Source organism: Melopsittacus undulatus, chromosome 4, assembly GCF_012275295.1.
Source record: "Melopsittacus undulatus isolate bMelUnd1 chromosome 4, bMelUnd1.mat.Z, whole genome shotgun sequence".
In the NCBI taxonomy this organism is placed as follows: Eukaryota; Metazoa; Chordata; class Aves; order Psittaciformes; family Psittaculidae; genus Melopsittacus; species Melopsittacus undulatus.
In genome coordinates, this window is record NC_047530.1 from 50,189,943 (window position 1) to 50,216,180 (window position 26,238).

General features: G+C 43.4%; 1 protein-coding gene across 1 annotated transcript in view; it reads left to right on the forward strand.

Moving 5' to 3' along the window:
* LOC101870944 (mucin-5AC) overlaps positions 1–26,238 on the forward strand; it is a 47,295-nt gene that overhangs the window by 11,427 nt on the left and 9,630 nt on the right. Inside the window, exons 12-34 of the mRNA XM_034061310.1 lie at positions 856–966; positions 1,379–1,448; positions 2,171–2,308; positions 2,393–2,557; positions 3,315–3,409; positions 4,358–4,484; positions 5,041–5,296; positions 5,909–5,958; positions 6,571–6,671; positions 6,799–6,950; positions 7,483–7,621; positions 7,723–7,836; positions 8,165–8,344; positions 8,826–9,065; positions 9,585–9,741; positions 10,333–10,461; positions 10,797–10,938; positions 12,155–12,198; positions 12,298–12,508; positions 13,729–22,916; positions 23,149–23,372; positions 24,227–24,401; positions 24,573–24,823. Coding sequence (XP_033917201.1) covers positions 856–966; positions 1,379–1,448; positions 2,171–2,308; positions 2,393–2,557; positions 3,315–3,409; positions 4,358–4,484; positions 5,041–5,296; positions 5,909–5,958; positions 6,571–6,671; positions 6,799–6,950; positions 7,483–7,621; positions 7,723–7,836; positions 8,165–8,344; positions 8,826–9,065; positions 9,585–9,741; positions 10,333–10,461; positions 10,797–10,938; positions 12,155–12,198; positions 12,298–12,508; positions 13,729–22,916; positions 23,149–23,372; positions 24,227–24,401; positions 24,573–24,823 — 12,459 coding nt within the window. The remainder of the gene's footprint in view (positions 1–855; positions 967–1,378; positions 1,449–2,170; positions 2,309–2,392; positions 2,558–3,314; positions 3,410–4,357; positions 4,485–5,040; positions 5,297–5,908; positions 5,959–6,570; positions 6,672–6,798; positions 6,951–7,482; positions 7,622–7,722; positions 7,837–8,164; positions 8,345–8,825; positions 9,066–9,584; positions 9,742–10,332; positions 10,462–10,796; positions 10,939–12,154; positions 12,199–12,297; positions 12,509–13,728; positions 22,917–23,148; positions 23,373–24,226; positions 24,402–24,572; positions 24,824–26,238) is intronic.

Here is a 26,238-nt window from a genome sequence, read left to right on the forward strand (position 1 = left end):
AGATTCACAAGCACTGGGCTGGATCCACAATGGAAACATAGATCAGGCTTACACATTAAAGTCCCCTTTTGGCACCAACATGTAAGATTAGATTATCAGATTCTGTAGAGGTACATAAAAATCCTAGATTTGGACACAAAAGGTCAAGAAACCCATAATTTTAACACTACATTTCCAGATGGCTGTAATTATGAATCTCAGCTCTTCTCAATTTAATCTTTGTTACATTACAAAAGGGATAAGACATGTTCAGAATCACAGCCTTCCGCATGTTTCCCTGTAATGTCTTGGCCATTAGGCATACTTTGAATATACCTTGCAGGTCACAGTCCTGTGAAAATCAGACCTGAGAGAAAAAATTTGATTTGTTGCCCTTATTCGGTAGCTTAGTGAATGGTGATTTTAGCATATTTTTTCCTATGAGAGGATATTTAAATTCATATTTCCTACCTGTTAAAATAATGTCCAAATTAACAAGTTCTTTGATAATTTGTTCAGTGCAGAAGGGACTGGAAACAAGTTCTTTCCTTCCCCAGGTAAACACCATAACCAATGGGCAAGAAAGGCACAATTCCTTCTTCTCTATCATATTAAACTAGTATTACCTAAACATTAGCAAGTATTAATGTTCAACTTAATATGTCTAACTTGCCTTTGAATGTCAGAAGTAATGGATAGTGATGTGGTGACTGTATACATGTATGTAAGAACACATGAGCAGGAAGAAATGGAATATAAACCATAAAGTGAAGACTCACTTTACTAAGATTACTATTTAAGTGTGAACTTCCTTAACATAACAGTATTTTAATTTAACAAATCATTTTAACAATTTATTTTGTTATCTTCTTCTAGCTCTGTAATGGCAATGAATTCACTGTTCTGGGAGATATCTACAAGTGTGGTCTGAGTGACACTGAGACATGCCTAAAGGGTGTAACTGTCAGCCTAAGTGGAGGGCAAACTGTAAGTAGCAAATGTAGACTCCTAACATTCTGCTGAGATGTTTTCAAAGCTTAATTGACAAGTAGTTTGCAAATTATACATATGAGCACAGACAGGAAGTCTGCACAGATCTTTTTTTATCTCATTTGTACATTATTCAAAGAAAATTTAAGAACAAAGTAGGTACACTGGAACCCAAGATACTAGTAGTTTTCTGTCATTTAGCTATCTTTGGGTTTTTGTTTATTTATTTTGACAGTCAATGGACCACAATAATAAAGATCAGAGAAATAGTATAGGAATCAGAACATCATCACAATCTTCCCCACTGGTTTTGTCTTTTTTTTTTTTCCTTTATCCTGAACAACACTGGATAGAAAACATTTATCTTTCCTAAGTATATTTGACATTCATTACCTTTTCTTGTGGACAGAACATTGTGATCCAGCCTTCTGGCAGTGTATTTGTAAACATGATCTACACACAGCTGCCATTCTCTGCAGGTAAGTTCCTTTGGGAGACTTCTGTAGTGTTTCTTGGTTTTGATTTTAAAATGTTATTACATCAGTTAGACTAAAGCAAATTTTCATCTTCAGTTACACTGCAGCAAACTCAAGGTACTCCAATAGTGCACAGTCTCTCTTTTTTTTTTTTTTTTACAGTAAGAGGGTTTCTTTACTCAACTCTTATAATTTTAGCAAAATTTTGGACTAATTTTAGCAATATCTAATTAAATGGAGATTCAATTCAAGTAAACAGTATCACCGCACCCTTCCAGATCCAAGTACTGCCATTAGAGAGGAAGGAAAAATGTTGATATGCAAAATAACTCCAATATCTGAAGTTGTTTAGTTCCCTCTGCCCTTTTATTTGGTGCATATTTATCATTGGAGAGTTCCTTCCATGTCAGTTCTTCTCAGATACTACTGCACCTGAGCAGAAAGCAAACCATGGTTGGAGTCTTTTAAACAACAGAAATGTGTGTTCTTCCCCTTATTTTAAAACACTTAGCAGAAAGTGGATGGTTTTAATACATTTGTTGTTTAGGGTAAAGACAGCTTGGTATTGTGCTGGAGTTGAAATTCTGTATAGATAGTTTTCCCTCCATTTCTTCAGATATAATGATACTATCAAACACAGCTATAGAATCTCTCTACATAATGAATAGTTATTTCAACTGTCTGTCACACAGGAAATCACAACTCTTATGTTCTTATGCCCCTAGCAAATGTCACCATCTTTAGACCATCATCTTTCTTCATCATTCTGCAAACCACCTTCGGTCTTCAACTACAGGTTCAGCTCGTGCCTCTCATGCAACTTTTTATAGACTTAGACCCATCACATAAAGGACAGACCTGTGGTAAGTGATCTTATCGCAATAACTGCCTTCATCAGTATGCTTAATTCTATAGGAGACTTTCATAACTCATCTGCTTCCTTTTAGGTCTCTGTGGTAACTTCAATGACATGCAGACAGATGATTTCAAAATCACCAGTGGTGTAATAGAGGGTACTTCTGCTGTCTTTGGCAATACCTGGAAAACACGGGCCAGTTGTCCTGATGTTGAAAATACCTTTGAGGACCCATGTACTGTCAGCATACAAAATGGTAAGCTCACTATAAAGAAACCTTTTCTATTCTCTTCTAAGATGGAAAGAAGGAACAAGCTGATCAACCACCAAGCACTTAGCCAAAATAATAGTGGACCATTAATATGCACACTATTTTCCTAAACTGACACTAGAAGTTCTCTATTAATAAATAATTAATAGCTAGGATAGTATTTTGGATCTTCAAAAATATTCCTTTGGATAAAGAAAGCAGGTGGTTTTGACAACTTAAGAGAAACTAGAACTGTACAGTGTATCAGTGATCCACTCCTGGAAAGTGCTGATTGTCATATAGGAAATAAAGTTGCGCATATACCCATTGAAGTCTGCACTCAGCATGATTATTCCACTGTTAAACTGAGAATCAGACTTACAGTTCAGAGCTTTGTACCTCTCAGACTCTATTTCAGCTAACGAAATACATAGTTTTTGAGAATTCACAACCCATTCTCTTGTTTACTGAGATGAACTAGCATATTTTTAATTCACAATGTGCACCTCTTTTGCAAAATTCAGCTAACCATGTCTTAGTTTATTCCATGACAACTACCACGAACTAAGCGCATTCAGTTTACAAAGAGTTCATATTTCTGTATAGAGGGAGTGAAATCTGTTTGTGTCTCAGCAAATGCAGAGCTGAATTCTATTGTAAAGTTAAGCTTCTGCAATTTGCCTGCAGGAAGTATAGTTACATTGAGACAAGAGTTTGGAAAATGAAGTGCAACAGAAATTCTTATCATGTTTTCAATTCACAGATCAGTATGCTCAGCACTGGTGTGGACTGCTCTCTGATACCATGGGGCCTTTTGCTGAATGTCACTCAACAGTGAATCCAGAAGTTTACCAGAAGGTACTGGGCCTTTAACTTTTCCCCATTTAAAAGAAAAAGACTCAGATTCCTGATATTAACCCCTGAGAGAATGACTTGCCAATTCGGAGGAGATGCATTCATGATAATTATTTTCAAGCCAAGGGTTTATTTTCATCTAAACATCATAATAATTCCTTCTTTGTAAAGTTATCTTTCCTTCAGTTCCCAGGAGGATAAACTTAACAAGTGTATTCCTGCGGCCCTTTTTTTAGGTACTGATCTAAATGTCTAATCTATGACCTTGAACCCTGTGGACTTCTTACCAGGTCAAAGGTTAAATGCTGTCCCTCCTGAGATATAAGGAAAGCTTTAGGCAGAATTTTAACTAGTACATTGCTTAGTTGCTCCAAACTGCTCTCAAGAAGTTTTTGCATATATCCAAGACAAGGCAAGAAATACATGCAAGAAGCAGCAAAAACATTTAGAAAAGATGTGAACAAAAATGTTCAAGGAATTCAAGGTGATAAAGCTCTGGAACAGTCTGGGAACTTTACAAAGTCTCCCTCTTATTAGTAATCTGCAAGATAATATGCATAAGAAACATCTGGAATTACAATATTTTAGTGACCTTGCCTGGCACAGCAACATTATATTACTTACTGTTTTCTTCATTCCTCTGAGGCAGAGAGCCCAAGCACCTAAGCCTAAGTCCCAAAGATGGGAAATCTATCAACAGAAAAATTAAAAAAAAAACCATGAAAAAGAAAAAACAGTTTAAATTTGTGGACCTCTAGTTACTTTCTCCTTGCAAAGAATCTCTTTTTAAAGTTCTCAATGAAATCTCCAAATAAAAATAGGCATATGTTTACTTATGCATACAACTTAACACTCACTTTTAGCTCTAACAAACATGGCAGTATAATAAGTATAGAGGGCCATGGTTTTGATATGACAATCTGATGATCATAAGTCATCCTCTGTCCCTAGAACTGCATGTTTGACACATGTAACTGTGAAAAGAGTGAGGACTGCATGTGTGCTGCCCTTTCCAGCTATGTGAGAGCCTGTGCTGCTAAAGGAGTTTTCCTCACTGGATGGAGGAGCAAAGCCTGCAGTAAGTTCTGTTTTCCTTTCCTCTTGAAAATGGTCATCAAGAAAGTCCCACACATCAGCTCTCAGGGATTCCCACAGTAAACTGTGTTAAACTGTGTTTTCAGTATAGCATTTACTTTCAAGAATTTAAGGAAGAAGGTAATATGATAAAAGACAAGCAGTAAGCAACATAAAAAAGAGGCTTTATTACATTACTTGCTCAGAACCAGCATAAGCAACATGGACCTCAATACCCTTGCAATAGGCATAGGTAGGGTGTTTTAATTTACTTTGACAAAAATATAAAAATAGCAATGAAATAAAAATGCAATATGCATTAATATAATTGAGATTTTTCTTTTTTTTGACCTGGACAAAATATTTGTATTTGTGACACATTTACAGGGGGGAATTCTGCTTTAGTGGAAAAAAGAAAATTTACACTTCTGAGGATATAAGTAAAGCACGTGTAGATACATTGCCATGTTTATCATATATACTTTACCTCAAATATTGCATTTATACCTACACTGATTCTTAAATGAACAACAAATGTAACTCACTTTTTTACTCTCAAGCAAAATACACCACCTTGTGTCCAAAAACCTTGGAGTACACGTACAATGTCAACTCCTGTCAACCCACCTGCCGGTCTCTGAGTGAGCCTGATGTCACATGCAACATCAAGTTTATCCCAGTGGATGGCTGCACCTGCATAAATGGAACCTACATGGATGAAAGTGGCAAATGTGTGCCTACTTCTAGCTGTCCTTGTTACTACAAAGGAATGCCTCTGTCTGCTGGAGAAGTTATTAACGACAATGGTGTTGTCTGGTAAGAGATTTTAGACAAAAGAATGAGATTGGATATAGGCAGTCATGAAACTATGTATTATGCTATCTATTAAAATCAAATGCATTTGTGTCCCTAAAAGTTTCAATTAAAAAAATAAAATCACAGATCCTTAAAAACTGCTAGGGCTATTCATGTTTGGAAGACTGTACTTAAGACTGCTACAGGAAATCAACAAACCATGCTGCGGTGGGTTCTTCCTGTCTAACAGCCAAACTCCTACCCAGTCAGTCACTTGCTCACTCACTCCCCACCACATATTTCTTATCCATGACTGTAAACGACTTGTTCCATGGTGAAAGATGCTTGAGAATCTCCTTACAGATTATTCCCATTATGAATGGAATCTGAACTATTCTGAAGGACAGCTCTTAACAAAGCAAACGGAAAGAACAGGCCTGTCTTTCTATAGAATATACTTGTATTTTGGCCCTCTCTAAAATAAAATATCTTTGAATAGTAGAAACTATTCTAATAAAGGACACATTTTCTCCGCTTTATCACAGAGTAATTTTTCATTTCAAATTCATTAGGAAACAAGTAGAAACTTAACAAGGAAAAGCAAAAATATATGCATTTTATTTTTTTTAATAGCACTTGCACCTATGGAAAGCTGAGCTGTATTGGTGAGAAATCTGAACCAGGTAACATATCACTTTAGACTTCTTTTAATTCTCCCTTTCCACCATCACACTTTCCAGTTCTCTCTTTTTTATCACAATGATGCAAATTGTACAAGTCTGAAATCAATCAAGAAAATGAACTGTTGACTTCTATAATGTAGAGGATATTCCCAAAATACCTTTTAGATGCCTGAAACAAGTTTAACCCCTTGGGTACCTAGTGGAAAAGGATACTCAGCCACCTTACTTAATGTGAAACCCAACCATATTTTAAATAAGATAAAATGAAATATAAAGCTTCCTCCCACATACAAAGTAAACCAACATATTTGTTTTCTTGTGGTTTTTGTTTTGTTTGGGGGTTTCTTTTGGTTGGTACTTAATTTTCTGAAAACAAGTGTTTCACAAACTAAAGCATTGATTTCTATGAGTAGTCCAAGCATAAACACAAAACCAGATGAGCGTGACTACAAAAAATAATTCAGTTTCTCTTTCTGGTCAAATGCATTATTTTAAGATACATGTATTTCAAAGGAGACCTTTTTATTTTTTTTCTTCAGTCTGCATTAAAGAACTATGAAGATATAAATACATGGTTGATCTCACATTTCTCATGGTTTTTGTCTTTTTCAGTCTGCATACCTCCCATGGTCTATGTTGACTGTGGCAATGTCACTGCAGATTTGGTAGGAGCAGGATGCCAGAAGAGCTGTCAGACTCTAGATATGGAATGTGTAAGTATAGACTCTTTGCACATGGTTAAAAGCATATTAAACTAGATTTCTTCTACAATTATCAGCTACAGCGAGACTCTTCCAACAGGAAATGTTTCAAGTCATGTTTTCTATATGGTCCTTACAGTACAAAACACACTGTGTCTCTGGCTGTGTATGTCCTCATAATCAAGTATTAGACGGCAAAGGTGGCTGTATAGCTCCAGAGGACTGTCCATGTGTTCACAATGGGAATTCCTACACTCCAGGCGAATCAATCAGAGTTGGCTGTAACAACTGGTAAGAGCATATTGAAAAATAATTTTTTTAAACATCTGAGAATAGTTTAAACTGTAAGTGAATTACAACATTTTACTCTAGCAGTATCAAAATCTGCTTAATATCAAGAAGGAATCCTGCATAAGATGATCCACTTAGTACCTAAAAAGCAAGCTGTTTTTCATAATGGCACACTGCACGTAAGTTCCAAGTGGTCAGAAGAACAGTATGGTTTGGATGTTGTCATATTCATTCAAGTCAAGAAAGCTCTGTTCCTCACAGGCAATCTTTACATTTCAATACATGCAACAGTACTTAAAGTATTTTCTAACCCAAATTATCCATGACATCACAAAGTAACACAGCCTTAGGATAAATCCCAAAGGCTCTTCAGCTGTGCTGCATTTCTGAGAATGAGCAAACCTTGTTTTTTCATTATGTGTGTATATAACACATTTTTTAATGAGATTGTTGTACTTGCAGGAATGTACATAAAAGCAATATTTTATCTATGTCTGATTTTTACATTTGGAGTGCCTTCTGTCTTATGTAGCACATGTAGAAACAGAAAATGGCACTGCTCTGAGGAACCTTGCCTGGAAACCTGCTCTGTTTATGGAGATGGGCATTATACCACCTTTGATGGCAAACGCTTTGATTTTGAAGGAGACTGTGAATATGTTCTGGTCCAGGTAACAGAGTCCTTCCCAGATTTTTGCGCTTTCAAAGTACCTTATGTTTTACGTATGACCATGTAACATAGTTAACACTGAATATAATTCCCCTGTTTCAGAACTATTGTGGTCAACAAGGTATGAATCAGGGAACCTTCAGAGTCATCACTGAGAATATTCCATGTGGTACTACAGGAACCACCTGCTCCAAGTCTATTAAAGTTTTCCTGGGGGTAAGCATTTTCTTTAATAAGTTGTACAACAGGTCCAATGAGCCAGAAGGATAGCACAAGCTGTCCCAGACAGACTGCACCATAGAAGTGTCCTTCAAGACAGTGAAAATGTTACTACACTTCCTTGCTCACTGTTAACAGTTCTGCTTTCTACTAGAGGCAGCAAAGGAGGGAATTCTGTGGAAGAATTGCTTAATGTGAGGTTGTTGAGTAGAAGAATTTTGATGATAATAGAGTTATAATTTCAAGAACAGTTACTGGCAATATATAAACATATATAACCTAATAGGTGACTTTTTTAATTGGCCTCTACCTTTTCCTGTTGTAGAACTATGAGCTGATACTCAGTGATGGACGCTCTGATGTTATCCAGAGGACACCTGGAGGAAAAATGCCATTCCAAATCCGTTCCATGGGCATCTACCTGGTGGTTGACACTACTGTTGGTCTGATACTCATGTGGGACAGAAAAACCAGTATATTCATCAAACTTAGTCCCAGATTTGAGGTACATTTTAAAATCCAAAACCTGGATAAAATTATTTCATGTTATCTTTTGAAGAAAAAAAAAAGGAAATTTAGGCTGTAACTGGAAGATTGAAAGAGCAGAAATTGCATATTACTGTCCCTGTAGTGTTGACTTAGATTGTGTACTACACATTTTCCTTAAATTACATTATTCAGCAATGGCATAACAGGAACTACAAAAGTAGTTTTCTTCATGTAAAGCCTTCACTGAAGAGACATATTCAGGATTAGGTACAACTAGTTACGTCAGTGCTAAGAATAAAAACCGTAAGTCTGCTTCCTGTTCTTATCCTTCCTAACAGGAAGGTAGAAACATCTCTTCATGAAAGATATTTTCATAAAACGTCCAACAGTGCTACTGAAAAGGCCTAGATAAATTTAAGTAAGATTCATCCTGAGGTCTGTTATTTGCAGATACTGTACCTTACTGATCTTTATAACTTTTGTTTATCCCCATGCAGGGACATGTCTGTGGACTTTGTGGAAACTATGATGGCAATGGAAATAATGACTTCACTACTCGCAGTCAGTCTGTGGTAGGAAATGTGCTGGAGTTTGCCAACAGCTGGAAAGTGTCTTCCAGTTGCCCAAATGCCAATCACACCAAGAACCCATGCACTGCAAACCCATACAGGAAAGCCTGGGCGCAGAAGCAATGCAGTATCATTACCAGTGAAGTGTTTGCAAAGTGTCACTCACAGGTATGACTAAAACTTGAGTCTTAAATACTCTTGAGCAAGGGTTTACAGTAATTTTTATGTGGTATAGCTGAGAAATACATTAAAATACACTCTATCATGTTTGACACCTTGTCTTGAATTAGTGCACTAAAGAAATTGATACTTGTTTTTTTGATAGAAGGGGCAATCACAGATAAATCTCAGGATATGTTTACTTTCAAATGGCATAATTTTCTAGTATCATAAATACAAGCCACCTGATATATATGACTGTGTGCTAGTTTGTAGTAATGCAACAGTATTATTTCTGCAAATGTATCTTCAACATCAAATAGTTCTTTTCATTATGACGTATTAGTAATAGCTTTATTCTATTTTCCTCTTAATTCCCCAAACAACATTCTCATGGTTTCTTCCTTTCCTATCTTTCCGACACATACAGAGTCATTAGTTTCAGATATTTTATTCACCTTTTTTAAAGCAGTGAATGCCTTTTCAAAGAGGACAAGTGCATGAAAACTCAAATGTTTTCTCCAACAGGTTGAACCAAATGAATATTATGAAGCATGTGTAGATGATGCTTGTGCCTGTGATACTGGAGGAGACTGTGAATGTTTCTGTACAGCAGTAGCTGCCTATGCTCAAGCATGCAATGAGCTGGATATCTGCATTTCATGGAGAACCCCGTCCATTTGTCGTGAGTTTCACCCTACTACTTTTTGAAGGGGTCTAGAGGGAAAGAAAACAGAAAAGTAAAAAAGAAATACAAATAGAATAAAGAAAGAAAGAGGGATAAAATTGTATTTGTAAGAGGCACTACTATATTCTAAAAAAGCAGCAAAAAAAACCCACAAAGGACATTTGGTAAATCACTGGAAGCGAATCTATTTTCTTAAAATGAAACCATTGATAGTAACTTTACCAGTGGTGTCACTAGTGTCTGATTTACTTGTGAACCATGATACACAACTGATGAACTATAATATTCTACTACACTTCTACCTTTCTACATGAGGCTTAGTGTAAATCACTATTAGTGCATACTAGCTAATATCAATGATTCAGACAATTGATTTTTCAGGAATAATGTGTAACTCTGTTCTATGCTTTGTAACTACTTGTGTCAAAAGGTGGTTGAAGTGTAACAATTGTATTAAATTAGAAGTAAGGCAATATACTGTTCACCACCTATGTGATTATGCTGACCACATGGGATTTTTACCCAGCAAAACATACAGACTGTAGAACAAAAAGATCAAAGTTCTTCTGTCATTTCTCTTTCCTCTAGCTCTGTTCTGCGATTACTACAATCCACAAGGGGAATGTGAGTGGCACTACAAGCCATGTGGAGCCCCTTGTATGAAAACCTGCAATAACCCAAGTGGGAATTGCCTTCATGAGTTGAGAGGCCTGGAAGGTAAACATAATTATGCATATCTCATCCTACTTATAAGAGTCTAAAATGCAATCTGATTAATAAAATTTAGTATATAACATGTTTATATTAGAAATTATAAGAAGAGATATTATAATTAGTATCTTACTGCCTAACAGATCATAAACTTGTTTGGAGTGAAAAAGAGGACAAGGTACTCCAAAGCTTAATGTGCAATGAAAGGAATAGCAGTAACAAAGTCTGAAATTCCATTACTATATGGAATAATTTGGGAAAAGCAGATATAAGCGAAGTATAGAGTTACTTCTACTTGTGAAAGGTCTAGTGTCAACGTAAGTCTCATTTTTTTATTGCAGGCTGCTATCCACACTGTCCAAAGAATAAGCCATATTTTGATGAAGAAACCATGACCTGTGTTTCTAATTGTGGTTGTTATGAAAATGGAAAAAATTACAAACCAGGAATGCAGATGCCTTCAAAGCAGAATTGTCATTTATGGTAGGATTAGTGAAGATTTTAAACACTTAGTTGAAAGTTTCAAAACATAATACATCATGCATTCTTTTGCTTACCAACAGGAACTCGGTCAGTCATAGGCTGCTGAATAATGTCTAATTTTCTTTTGTTTAAATGATGACATGCTGAAATATTTTACTATAGAAAAATTAATTTACTAATTATTCTGTTTTCTTATTAAAGTGCTTTTAAATTAGTATTATAATTATCAAATTAACTTCAACCAAATTCAAATAATAATAGTTATGGCAACAGTCTAGACATTTCTAGTGAAATATCTGTAAAATCATTATGTGAAATTATTTAGAAGGCAACTAATCTTCATTATTTTGAGCTTGTTTCTGTTACTGCACTTGTACTTACATGTTAGTAACAGTCAGCAAGTATTCCCACACATTCTGTCAGAATTGGTGACATGCTGGGACAAATGCTGCTAAGCCTTCTATCAAATAACACAAAGTTAGCAGAATCAGTTAACACCTGGTCTAAAGACACCTTTAAAATTGCTACACCTGAACACTATAAACAGTCCAGTCAGAATAACAAAGAGCTTAGCATGAAGCCTGTCTGAGCTAACCCAAATTTCATGGCATGTTTTGCAGTACACAGACAGCTTTGTCTGCATTGTCAATATCATTAACAGCACTAAACCTAACGTGATAAATACATATCCATATTTACTAAAGTTTATCCAGTGTACATATGCCCACAATCACTATAAATAGATATATCAAGATTTAGTTCTTAATAGATAAATTCCCCTGAAAACCAGAATGCATTCTTGCTTCTTTTGGAAGTCACTGCATAGACAACCTCAACATCCATGATAAAGATATCCTTTCTCAGATGACACATCTACTGCACTTTCCTTTAAAAAAAAATAAGTATACCTATCAAGGAGTTAAGAACATTTCAAATCACCCCTCCCCACATCTTCACCCACCACTCAAAAACACCAATAAGGATACTGTATTTTTAGTATGCTGCATGAAAGAGTCGCCTTTCTTGCCAGAAAACTGAGTAATCCTACTTAACCTGAATTTGTACAGCAGAACTCAAAATCTGACTCAGAGAATATACAGTCTTTCTACATATAAATACAATGAATATCAAAAGATTAGTAGAAAAATTTAAAACAATAAAATTATGTCATGAACCAATATATTTACATTTATCACTTCCCTTTTCTCTTTTCCAGTGAATGCACAAATCATGGCAAAAAATGCAAGTATGATGAAGATGGTATGTTGACAAGGTTGATTCTATCTGAATAGGACACATTTGAGGTACTCTGCTCTGTGTTTCAGATACCAAGGAATAACACTGTCTTTTGATTTACAGAATGTGTCTGTGTTTATGAGGGACAGAAGTACAGCTATAAAGATGTGATCTACAATACTACAGATGGCACAGGAGGGTGTATTGTTGCAACCTGTGGTCCCAATGGAACACTTCATAGGGCTGTCTATGAATGTTCAACCTCAACATCACCCACAACAGCAACAACATTTCACTTCAGCACTACGCCACCTGCCACTACTTCCACAGGTACATCCTTTAAAGCCCATAAGAATACATTCTATTAATAGTGAGTAAAATAAAGCTACAAAACCATGCTCACACTCACAGCATACATTAATTAGTACAACTTCAAAATAAATAACATTAAGTCTCATTTGTTATTAGTATTTGGTTTCAGTCAGTATTTTGTAACCAAATTAATAAACGGAAATAAACTTAGAAAATAAAACCACTTCTGAAACAGCACAATGGAAACACTGCACACTGGCTTCATACTATAATTTTGCTCATCTTCATCATGAGCAATAAAAAGACATTACCTGTAATTGTAACTATTTCTATACCTGGAATAATAGTTACTGAATGAGTAATTCATTAGTTTTTCTATTAAATTATGGAAATATTACTTTCCATAAAAATCCTGGTAGGGTTAATGGTATTTATAATTACAGTACTAAGTGGATTGTTCGGATATTGACATTGAGATACTGAAATTTTTGTATTTAGAATTCCTGTTCAGCATTTTTCAGGTTGGTAATCTCTAATTACTATGGGCATATGTTGTTTAATTAAATAAGTATTCAGTATACAATTTAGAAGTTTTGAAAGCATTCAGAAACTATCAGTACTGCTGGTATTCATTAGCCATTTTACTGTCATTTCATAATGAGAATTCACCTGCAAAAGCTTATGGACGGCTCTCCAAACCAATAAATGTTTTCTTAAGATATTAATGCTTCATTAGACATTTGTTCCTTCAAATGGAGGAGCAAAGACAATGCAGCATATCACATGAGGAGTCACCTTATTTGGAAGAAAAAAGTGCCTATTAATCTCGATGCGTAGAATAAATGTTGTTTCTGCTGGACTTGAATGGGGCTTCGACATTCTAGAGAGCAAACGAAGCCATTACACTGAATCAAAGTGAAAAGAAAAAAAAGTTAGATTTTTATTTTTTACCCCAATGTAAATAAATTCTGCATGGGAGTTACTTCAACCTGATTTGTAAAAGATAATTAGCAATCTCTTAGGAGGTGACAGTTCCAAGCACATCAGTACATTAAATCATTGAGTGATGGATTTTCTGTTCTACTTCATATAAAAATATAAGTACACTCGCTTGATACACTACAGGTTCATGATGCAAGCAAATCATCTGAAGAAAATTTTCAGCCCATTTCACATTATGAAAAAGAGAATATCTGCAGAATTTTATTTTAAATTTTGAAGTCTCTTCTTTATCTCTTTCACAGAGTCTCCAACTACATCAGTATGTGTTCATGAAGTCTGTGATTGGTCAGAATGGTATGATGGGAGTCTGCAAACCCCTGGCTATGATGGTGGAGATTTTGAAACATTTGATGATTTGAGAGCTAAAGGTTATGAAGTCTGTAAGACTCCACGGGCTGTTCAATGCAGAGCAGAGAAATTCCCCAATATACCACTGAAAGACCTTGGCCAAAAAGTAGAATGCAGTACAACAGCTGGGCTTATATGTTACAACAAAGATCAAATTTCAACAATGTGTGACAATTATGAAATCAGAATCTTATGCTGTCAATATGTACCATGCTCTTCCACAACACATTTCAGCATGTCAACACCAATCACACCACCAGCTACGAGCACAGAAACATCAAGTCCACCTGAAGAAACTACATTATTTTCAACCAAAACTACATCATTTTCAACCACTCTATCACCAGTTACTCTAAGTTTTGAAAGCACGACCTTTTCACCTTCAGCTACTAGAGAAACAACCACACTCACAAGTGAAATGACAACACCTGTCACCACTTCTCCTTCAGAAACTATTTGTACTAAAGAAGAATGCTACTGGTCAAGGTGGTATGATGTCAGTTATCCAGGGTCTGGATATGAAGATGGAGATTTTGACACAATTCAGAACATTGAAAAGAAGGGTTACAAAGTCTGTGCTGACAGAAAAGATGTTGAATGCAGAGCAGTAAGGTTCCCAAATACACCATATCCCCTCCTGGAGCAACACATAACATGTAACACAGAAGAAGGCTTGAAATGCTACAACAAAGACCAACTACCACCCATCTGCTATAATTATAAACTAAGATTTAAATGCTGCGAAAATGTGACAGTACCGTGCCAGACAACTACGGCACCACACAGAACTAGACACACAACACAAACTACACCAATTATTTCAACAACCCTACTTATAACATCCACAGAACTATCAACACCATATTTACAAACCAAACATAGGGTAACAACAACATCAACAGCTCCACCAGAAACAGGATATATTCATACAAGAATTACATCAGAACCGACAACACAATACCAAAGAGAACCACAGTCAACAGAAGCATCAATCCCCACATACCCCTCCTCTAGCACGCAGCCCACCTCTTCAGAAATCGTATCGCAGACCTACACCAGCACCACCAGCCCCACACCGACACCTACCATTTACCACCCCAGCGTGACCTCCTTCACCACCCCGTCCACGACCGCCTGTGAGCCCGAGGTGTGCTCCTGGAGCGAATGGTTCGACGTCGACTTCCCCTCCTCGGGGCCCAAACAGGGAGACTTTGAAACCTACCAGCGCATCCGCGCCGCCGGGAAGCAAGTCTGTCAGCATCCAAAGGACATCGAGTGCCGCGCGGAGGACTACCCCGAGGTCTCCATCCAGCAGGTCGGACAGGTCGTGCAGTGCGACGTCCACTTTGGACTGGTGTGCAAGAACGAAGACCAGACTGGCAAGTCTAAGATGTGCCTCAACTACAGGATCCGCGTCCTCTGCTGCACCCCGAACTACAACTGCCCAAGCAGCACCTCCTTCCCAACCACCAGCCCCACCAGCACCATCATCCGCACGGCCCCAGCATCCTCCAGTGTCACGACCTCCACCTCCACATACCCCTCCTCTAGCACGCAGCCCACCTCTTCAGAAATCGTATCGCAGACCTACACCAGCACCACCAGCCCCACACCGACACCTACCATTTACCACCCCAGCGTGACCTCCTTCACCACCCCGTCCACGACCGCCTGTGAGCCCGAGGTGTGCTCCTGGAGCGAATGGTTCGACGTCGACTTCCCCTCCTCGGGGCCCAAACAGGGAGACTTTGAAACCTACCAGCGCATCCGCGCCGCCGGGAAGCAAGTCTGTCAGCATCCAAAGGACATCGAGTGCCGCGCGGAGGACTACCCCGAGGTCTCCATCCAGCAGGTCGGACAGGTCGTGCAGTGCGACGTCCACTTTGGACTGGTGTGCAAGAACGAAGACCAGACTGGCAAGTCTAAGATGTGCCTCAACTACAGGATCCGCGTCCTCTGCTGCACCCCGAACTACAACTGCCCAAGCAGCACCTCCTTCCCAACCACCAGCACCATCATCCGCACGGCCCCAGCATCCTCCAGTGTCACGACCTCCACCTCCACATACCCCTCCTCTAGCACGCAGCCCACCTCTTCAGAAATCGTATCGCAGACCTACACCAGCACCACCAGCCCCACACCGACACCTACCATTTACCACCCCAGCGTGACCTCCTTCACCACCCCGTCCACAACCGCCTGTGAGCCCGAGGTGTGCTCCTGGAGCGAATGGTTCGACGTCGACTTCCCCTCCTCGGGGCCCAAACAGGGAGACTTTGAAACCTACCAGCGCATCCGCGCCGCCGGGAAGCAGGTCTGTCAGTATCCAAAGGACATCGAGTGCCGCGCGGAGGACTACCCCGAGGTCTCCATCCAGCAGGTTGGACAGGTCGTGCAGTGCGACGTCCACTTTGGACTGGTGTGCAAGAACGAAGACCAGACTGGCAAGTCTAAGATGTGCCTCAACTACAGGATCCGCGTCCTCTGCTGCACCCCGAACTACAACTGCCCAAGCAGCACCTCCTTCCCAACCACCAGCCCCACCAGCACCATCATCCGCACGGCCCCAGCATCCTCCAGTGTCACGACCTCCACCTCCACATACCCCTCCTCTAGCACGCAGCCCACCTCTTCAGAAATCGTATCGCAGACCTACACCAGCACCACCAGCCCCACACCGACACCTACCATTTACCACCCCAGCGTGACCTCCTTCACCACCCCGTCCACGACCGCCTGTGAGCCCGAGGTGTGCTCCTGGAGCGAATGGTTCGACGTCGACTTCCCCTCCTCGGGGCCCAAACAGGGAGACTTTGAAACCTACCAGCGCATCCGCGCCGCCGGGAAGCAAGTCTGTCAGCATCCAAAGGACATCGAGTGCCGCGCGGAGGACTACCCCGAGGTCTCCATCCAGCAGGTCGGACAGGTCGTGCAGTGCGACGTCCACTTTGGACTGGTGTGCAAGAACGAAGACCAGACTGGCAAGTCTAAGATGTGCCTCAACTACAGGATCCGCGTCCTCTGCTGCACCCCGAACTACAACTGCCCAAGCAGCACCTCCTTCCCAACCACCAGCACCATCATCCGCACGGCCCCAGCATCCTCCAGTGTCACGACCTCCACCTCCACATACCCCTCCTCTAGCACGCAGCCCACCTCTTCAGAAATCGTATCGCAGACCTACACCAGCACCACCAGCCCCACACCGACACCTACCATTTACCACCCCGGCGTGACCTCCTCCACCACCCCGTCCACAACCGCCTGTGAGCCCGAGGTGTGCTCCTGGAGCGAATGGTTCGACGTCGACTTCCCCTCCTCGGGGCCCAAACAGGGAGACTTTGAAACCTACCAGCGCATCCGCGCCGCCGGGAAGCAAGTCTGTCAGCATCCAAAGGACATCGAGTGCCGCGCGGAGGACTACCCCGAGGTCTCCATCCAGCAGGTCGGACAGGTCGTGCAGTGCGACGTCCACTTTGGACTGGTGTGCAAGAACGAAGACCAGACTGGCAAGTCTAAGATGTGCCTCAACTACAGGATCCGCGTCCTCTGCTGCACCCCGAACTACAACTGCCCAAGCAGCACCTCCTTCCCAACCACCAGCCCCACCAGCACCATCATCCGCACGGCCCCAGCATCCTCCAGTGTCACGACATCCACCTCCACATACCCCTCCTCTAGCACGCAGCCCACCTCTTCAGAAATCGTATCGCAGACCTACACCAGCACCACCAGCCCCACACCGACACCTACCATTTACCACCCCAGCGTGACCTCCTCCACCACCCCGTCCACGACCGCCTGTGAGCCCGAGGTGTGCTCCTGGAGCGAATGGTTCGACGTCGACTTCCCCTCCTCGGGGCCCAAACAGGGAGACTTTGAAACCTACCAGCGCATCCGCGCCGCCGGGAAGCAAGTCTGTCAGCATCCAAAGGACATCGAGTGCCGCGCGGAGGACTACCCCGAGGTCTCCATCCAGCAGGTCGGACAGGTCGTGCAGTGCGACGTCCACTTTGGACTGGTGTGCAAGAACGAAGACCAGACTGGCAAGTCTAAGATGTGCCTCAACTACAGGATCCGCGTCCTCTGCTGCACCCCGAACTACAACTGCCCAAGCAGCACCTCCTTCCCAATCACCAGCCCCACCAGCACCATCATCCGCACGGCCCCAGCATCCTCCAGTGTCACGACCTCCACCTCCACATACCCCTCCTCTAGCACGCAGCCCACCTCTTCAGAAATCGTATCGCAGACCTACACCAGCACCACCAGCCCCACACCGACACCCACCATTTACCACCCCAGCGTGACCTCCTCCACCACCCCATCCACAACTGCCTGTGAGCCCGAGGTGTGCTCCTGGAGCGAATGGTTCGACGTCGACTTCCCCTCCTCGGGGCCCAAACAGGGAGACTTTGAAACCTACCAGCGCATCCGCGCCGCCGGGAAGCAAGTCTGTCAGCATCCAAAGGACATCGAGTGCCGCGCGGAGGACTACCCCGAGGTCTCCATCCAGCAGGTTGGACAGGTCGTGCAGTGCGACGTCCACTTTGGACTGGTGTGCAAGAACGAAGACCAGACTGGCAAGTCTAAGATGTGCCTCAACTACAGGATCCGCGTCCTCTGCTGCACCCCGAACTACAACTGCCCAAGCAGCACCTCCTTCCCAACCACCAGCCCCACCAGCACCATCATCCGCACGGCCCCAGCATCCTCCAGTGTCACGACCTCCACCTCCACATACCCCTCCTCTAGCACGCAGCCCACCTCTTCAGAAATCGTATCGCAGACCTACACCAGCACCACCAGCCCCACACCGACACCCACCATTTACCACCCCAGCGTGACCTCCTTCACCACCCCGTCCACGACCGCCTGTGAGCCCGAGGTGTGCTCCTGGAGCGAATGGTTCGACGTCGACTTCCCCTCCTCGGGGCCCAAACAGGGAGACTTTGAAACCTACCAGCGCATCCGCGCCGCCGGGAAGCAAGTCTGTCAGCATCCAAAGGACATCGAGTGCCGCGCGGAGGACTACCCCGAGGTCTCCATCCAGCAGGTCGGACAGGTCGTGCAGTGCGACGTCCACTTTGGACTGGTGTGCAAGAACGAAGACCAGACTGGCAAGTCTAAGATGTGCCTCAACTACAGGATCCGCGTCCTCTGCTGCACCCCGAACTACAACTGCCCAAGCAGCACCTCCTTCCCAATCACCAGCCCCACCAGCACCATCATCCGCACGGCCCCAGCATCCTCCAGTGTCACGACCTCCACCTCCACATACCCCTCCTCTAGCACGCAGCCCACCTCTTCAGAAATCGTATCGCAGACCTACACCAGCACCACCAGCCCCACACCGACACCCACCATTTACCACCCCAGCGTGACCTCCTCCACCACCCCGTCCACAACTGCCTGTGAGCCCGAGGTGTGCTCCTGGAGCGAATGGTTCGACGTCGACTTCCCCTCCTCGGGGCCCAAACAGGGAGACTTTGAAACCTACCAGCGCATCCGCGCCGCCGGGAAGCAAGTCTGTCAGCATCCAAAGGACATCGAGTGCCGCGCGGAGGACTACCCCGAGGTCTCCATCCAGCAGGTCGGACAGGTCGTGCAGTGCGACGTCCACTTTGGACTGGTGTGCAAGAACGAAGACCAGACTGGCAAGTCTAAGATGTGCCTCAACTACAGGATCCGCGTCCTCTGCTGCACCCCGAACTACAACTGCCCAAGCAGCACCTCCTTCCCAACCACCAGCCCCACCAGCACCATCATCCGCACGGCCCCAGCATCCTCCAGTGTCACGACCTCCACCTCCACATACCCCTCCTCTAGCACGCAGCCCACCTCTTCAGAAATCGTATCGCAGACCTACACCAGCACCACCAGCCCCACACCGACACCTACCATTTACCACCCCAGCGTGACCTCCTCCACCACCCCGTCCATAACTGCCTGTGAGCCCGAGGTGTGCTCCTGGAGCGAATGGTTCGACGTCGACTTCCCCTCCTCGGGGCCCAAACAGGGAGACTTTGAAACCTACCAGCGCATCCGCGCCGCCGGGAAGCAAGTCTGTCAGCATCCAAAGGACATCGAGTGCCGTGCGGAGGACTACCCCGAGGTCTCCATCCAGCAGGTCGGACAGGTCGTGCAGTGCGACGTCCACTTTGGACTGGTGTGCAAGAACGAAGACCAGACTGGCAAGTCTAAGATGTGCCTCAACTACAGGATCCGCGTCCTCTGCTGCACCCCGAACTACAACTGCCCAAGCAGCACCTCCTTCCCAACCACCAGCCCCACCAGCACCATCATCCGCACGGCCCCAGCATCCTCCAGTGTCACGACCTCCACCTCCACATACCCCTCCTCTAGCACGCAGCCCACCTCTTCAGAAATCGTATCGCAGACCTACACCAGCACCACCAGCCCCACACCGACACCTACCATTTACCACCCCAGCGTGACCTCCTCCACCACCCCGTCCACGACCGCCTGTGAGCCCGAGGTGTGCTCCTGGAGCGAATGGTTCGACGTCGACTTCCCCTCCTCGGGGCCCAAACAGGGAGACTTTGAAACCTACCAGCGCATCCGCGCTGCCGGGAAGCAAGTCTGTCAGCATCCAAAGGACATCGAGTGCCGCGCGGAGGACTACCCCGAGGTCTCCATCCAGCAGGTCGGACAGGTCGTGCAGTGCGACGTCCACTTTGGACTGGTGTGCAAGAACGAAGACCAGACTGGCAAGTCTAAGATGTGCCTCAACTACAGGATCCGCGTCCTCTGCTGCACCCCGAACTACAACTGCCCAAGCAGCACCTCCTTCCCAACCACCAGCCCCACCAGCACCATCATCCGCACGGCCCCAGCATCCTCCAGTGTCACGACCTCCACCTCCACATACCCCTCCTCTAGCACGCAGCCCACCTCTTCAGAAATCGTATCGCAGACCTACACCAGCACCACCAGCCCCACACCGACACCTACCATTTACCACCCCAGCGTGACCTCCTTCACCACCCCGTCCACGACCGCCTGTGAGCCCGAGGTGTGCTCCTGGAGCGAATGGTTCGACGTCGACTTCCCCTCCTCGGGGCCCAAACAGGGAGACTTTGAAACCTACCAGCGCATCCGCGCCGCCGGGAAGCAAGTCTGTCAGCATCCAAAGGACATCGAGTGCCGCGCGGAGGACTACCCCGAGGTCTCCATCCAGCAGGTCGGACAGGTCGTGCAGTGCGACGTCCACTTTGGACTGGTGTGCAAGAACGAAGACCAGACTGGCAAGTCTAAGATGTGCCTCAACTACAGGATCCGTGTCCTCTGCTGCACCCCGAACTACAACTGCCCAAGCAGCACCTCCTTCCCAACCACCAGCCCCACCAGCACCATCATCCGCACGGCCCCAGCATCCTCCAGTGTCACGACCTCCACCTCCACATACCCCTCCTCTAGCACGCAGCCCACCTCTTCAGAAATCGTATCGCAGACCTACACCAGCACCACCAGCCCCACACCGACACCTACCATTTACCACCCCAGCGTGACCTCCTCCACCACCCCGTCCACGACCGCCTGTGAGCCCGAGGTGTGCTCCTGGAGCGAATGGTTCGACGTCGACTTCCCCTCCTCGGGGCCCAAACAGGGAGACTTTGAAACCTACCAGCGCATCCGCGCCGCCGGGAAGCAAGTCTGTCAGCATCCAAAGGACATCGAGTGCCGCGCGGAGGACTACCCCGAGGTCTCCATCCAGCAGGTCGGACAGGTCGTGCAGTGCGACGTCCACTTTGGACTGGTGTGCAAGAACGAAGACCAGACTGGCAAGTCTAAGATGTGCCTCAACTACAGGATCCGCGTCCTCTGCTGCACCCCGAACTACAACTGCCCAAGCAGCACCTCCTTCCCAACCACCAGCCCCACCAGCACCATCATCCGCACGGCCCCAGCATCCTCCAGTGTCACGACCTCCACCTCCACATACCCCTCCTCTAGCACGCAGCCCACCTCTTCAGAAATCGTATCGCAGACCTACACCAGCACCACCAGCCCCACACCGACACCTACCATTTACCACCCCAGCGTGACCTCCTTCACCACCCCGTCCACGACCGCCTGTGAGCCCGAGGTGTGCTCCTGGAGCGAATGGTTCGACGTCGACTTCCCCTCCTCGGGGCCCAAACAGGGAGACTTTGAAACCTACCAGCGCATCCGCGCCGCCGGGAAGCAAGTCTGTCAGCATCCAAAGGACATCGAGTGCCGCGCGGAGGACTACCCCGAGGTCTCCATCCAGCAGGTCGGACAGGTCGTGCAGTGCGACGTCCACTTTGGACTGGTGTGCAAGAACGAAGACCAGACTGGCAAGTCTAAGATGTGCCTCAACTACAGGATCCGTGTCCTCTGCTGCACCCCGAACTACAACTGCCCAAGCAGCACCTCCTTCCCAACCACCAGCCCCACCAGCACCATCATCCGCACGGCCCCAGCATCCTCCAGTGTCACGACCTCCACCTCCACATACCCCTCCTCTAGCACGCAGCCCACCTCTTCAGAAATCGTATCGCAGACCTACACCAGCACCACCAGCCCCACACCGACACCCACCATTTACCACCCCAGCGTGACCTCCTTCACCACCCCGTCCACGACCGCCTGTGAGCCCGAGGTGTGCTCCTGGAGCGAATGGTTCGACGTCGACTTCCCCTCCTCGGGGCCCAAACAGGGAGACTTTGAAACCTACCAGCGCATCCGCGCCGCCGGGAAGCAAGTCTGTCAGCATCCAAAGGACATCGAGTGCCGCGCGGAGGACTACCCCGAGGTCTCCATCCAGCAGGTCGGACAGGTCGTGCAGTGCGACGTCCACTTTGGACTGGTGTGCAAGAATGAAGACCAGACTGGCAAGTCTAAGATGTGCCTCAACTACAGGATCCGCGTCCTCTGCTGCACCCTGAACTACAACTGCCCAAGCAGCACCTCCTTCCCAACCACTAGCATGACTACTAGTACTGCCACATCTGAATATTGTTGTACCAGCACTTCTTCTACCCCTATATCTACACCATGTTTCTGCAAAATTGGCAGTGGTGTTTTTTCACCTGGTTAGTTAATATTTTTTATTAGTCAATTTATATATTATTTAATTATTTTTCTTTTATTTGTTTATATGGATATTTTCAATTTTTTTATTTCCAGAAATTTTAATTGTTAGTTTTGATTGCGTTCTTCAATTTTGGACCTGATTTTTAATTTTTTTTTTCATTTTCTTACTGTATTTGCTTGTTTTAATTTTTTTTTTCATTTTCTTACTGTATTTGCTTGTTTTTTATACAGGTGAAGTGATTTACAACCGCACAGATAGTGATGGATGTAGATTTTATGCCATCTGTAGTCCAACATGTACTATTAAACGACATGTTGTGGATTGTTACGTTACTACCCCTGTATCCACTACTTCTTCTGAATGGTCTACCATAACAACAACAGTTCCTCTGCCTACAACTTCTGGAAGACTTCCTTTTCCTGGTTGTGTTTCTGCTTCTTACCCTCCCCTTCAGGTATGTAATTTCTGTGTTATGTTATGATTGCTGAATTAAAATTAAGTTGGTACCAGAAAGGAACAATTTGTAGTTTTTAGGTTTTAAATGTGCAGTTTGCCAGGGTAAGCGTTTTTTGTTGTAAGCATTATAAATGACATAAAATTTTATGTGCCTTTTTTATAATTCTTTTACATTGAGAAAGGAAGCTATAATTATCTTTTAGAATTATTCCTGTAGTAGTAAAACACTTTCTGATGCATTGTGTTACATAAATGAGAAGTCTTCTTTTTGAAATAATAGATGGAGTTTTCTTGTATATTTTGTTTCTTCACTAAATAGGATAATGTAAGCTACTGTGGTGGCTTGTATTAGTTTCTGTTCTACCTTCTCATCTCTATTTCTGCACACACTTTGTTTTTTATAGTGATGGTCTGTGCTGATACTGAAGTACAATTACATAGCTAATACCTGTTAACATCAGGGACATCGATTCCCTTAACTTATGACCTATCTTCCTAGACTTCAGAGGAGGTCCCTGTGTGGAATTAGTGTTCCCATCTCCTTTATAATTAAAATAAATAAATTGTGTAGAATATTGATGAACTTGTAATATCCGTGAATATTTTAATTTTAGTCTTTCCTTCAGTTTTTGAAACCAGAACACATTCTGATCCTCTGTATCATGGTCATAATTATGAATACCTCTGGTCGATATTATAAATCATTAGTACCACAAATTTAAGAAAAGTAACACATATTATCTTTCTTTCCAACACTGCTGTTACTGGAAACAATATACCACTGAGTTAAAATATGAGTAGAGTTCGTATATGTTTGCAAATTCCTAACAGCAATTTTTGGTCATTTTGCAGCCTGGACAAAGATACAAATTATCCAACTGTACAGAACTCATCTGTAAGGGAGACAACAAGGTAGAAGTTATTCCAACGCACTGTCCACCTGTAAAGGAAATTACCTGTGCAAACAAATATCCAGCAATACTGGTACCTGATGAAAATGGCTGCTGTTATCATTATGAATGTCAATGTAAGCACCAGTAGATAAAGGAAAAACATGTTTTGAAAAAAGCAAACAGATTATATGGGCATTTTGTCTTCTTAGGGTTCCTCTTAAATGTAGTATATTCAGTTCAGTTTTTAAATTCTTTCTTCTACATTAATTTTCATGTTAATTTTCCAAATGTTTTGTCTCTACCAGGTGTGTGCAGTGGATGGGGTGATCCTCATTATATTACTTTTGATGGAACCTACTATACTTTCCTTGAAAACTGTACTTACGTCCTGGTGAAACAGATTGTGCCTAAATACGACAACTTCCGTGTTTACATTGACAATTATTATTGCGATTCAGAAGATGGACTTTCCTGCCCTAAATCCATTATTATTTTCTATAAATCTGCAGAAGTGCTGCTGACCCGTAAACTCATGAATGGTGTGATGACCAATGTGGTAAAATATACACTTTTTAATTTCTCTATTTTTTGCAAAAAAGAAATAAGGTCCACAGGCCTTGCTTATTCTAATTTGAAATACAGTCTGTTAGAATATTGCATCATGGAGGTGATGAGGGTAGAGAGTATCATAGAATAGTCTGGGTTGTAGGGACCTTAAAGATCATTTAGTTGCAACTCCTCTGCCATGGGTAGGGACACCTTTCACCAGACCCAGTTGCCCAAAGCCCCATTCAAACTTGCCTTGAACACTGCCAGGTATAGGGCATCCACAGCTTCTCTGGGCAAGCTGTTCCAGTGTCTCACCACCCTCATAGTGAAGAATGTTTTCTTAATATCTAATCTAAATCTACCCTCTGTCAGCTTAATACCATTTCCCTTTGTCATGACACTACATGCCCTTGTAGAAGTCCCTCTCCAGAGTTTTTTGTAGGTATCATTAAGAAAAAAAGTTCCTAAGGAAAAAATATCAGAAACAACTTAGCACTATGCAGATATGACTTTTTTATGTGCATGTACATGTACACATAAGTAACACTAGGAAACAGACTAATACAGCTGACAGGGAAGTCAGGAAGAATGCTTACATGGGTGCTTGATTTGTGTTTAATGAAAACCAGTATATTGTGACATTGACTATGTAAACAAACATATTAAGAAACATGAATGCAAATCACAAGTGTGGTTTTCCTCTCATGCTGAAGACGGGTCTGCATCCCTTATCAGTGGGATGACTAGGGACTGTTTCCTCTGTATAGGGAACTTCAGGCATCAGAGCCATGACATGATTCCCCCTCCAATTCCCTGCTGGGAAGAGAAGTATAGCTGAAGGAAAGGGGTGACTGGGAGTGTCACTTCACCTTCATGATTCTAAAGTACTGCTGGCAAGCCACTGAAAATGAAAAGTCAGTCTCACTCCTATACTGGGGAATTTACTAATCAATTAGAAAACACAAAGAGGTGGGAAGTCTGTGTCAGTATGCACTCTTCCTCTACAGAGCCATGCAACATTCTCCTTGCCTACAGTCAGAAAGGCATGCTGAAACAATTAGTCCTATGATTCCCTGTGAAAGAAAAAAGTAACTGGCAATTTTAACTCTTACTTTATCCCAGTTCAATGAGAAAAAATTGCAGAATAACTCCTGACAAAAAGTTATCAGGCAAATATATTCATGTCCATCAGCTCATATAAGATACAGGCTGCAAATGGAGTACCTTAGATTAACAAATAAATATAACTACTACATAAAACTGGCACCAGGGACATACTACTTAATTTTTAATTCAGACAACTTTTCCAGTGCCTAACAACAAGTAGTATAGGGACAGTGTGATTCTGCAGCAAAGTTATTCCATAATAATGGCAGAAATATTTATGTAGTTAAAGAAAACTACCACTCATTTTCACATGAA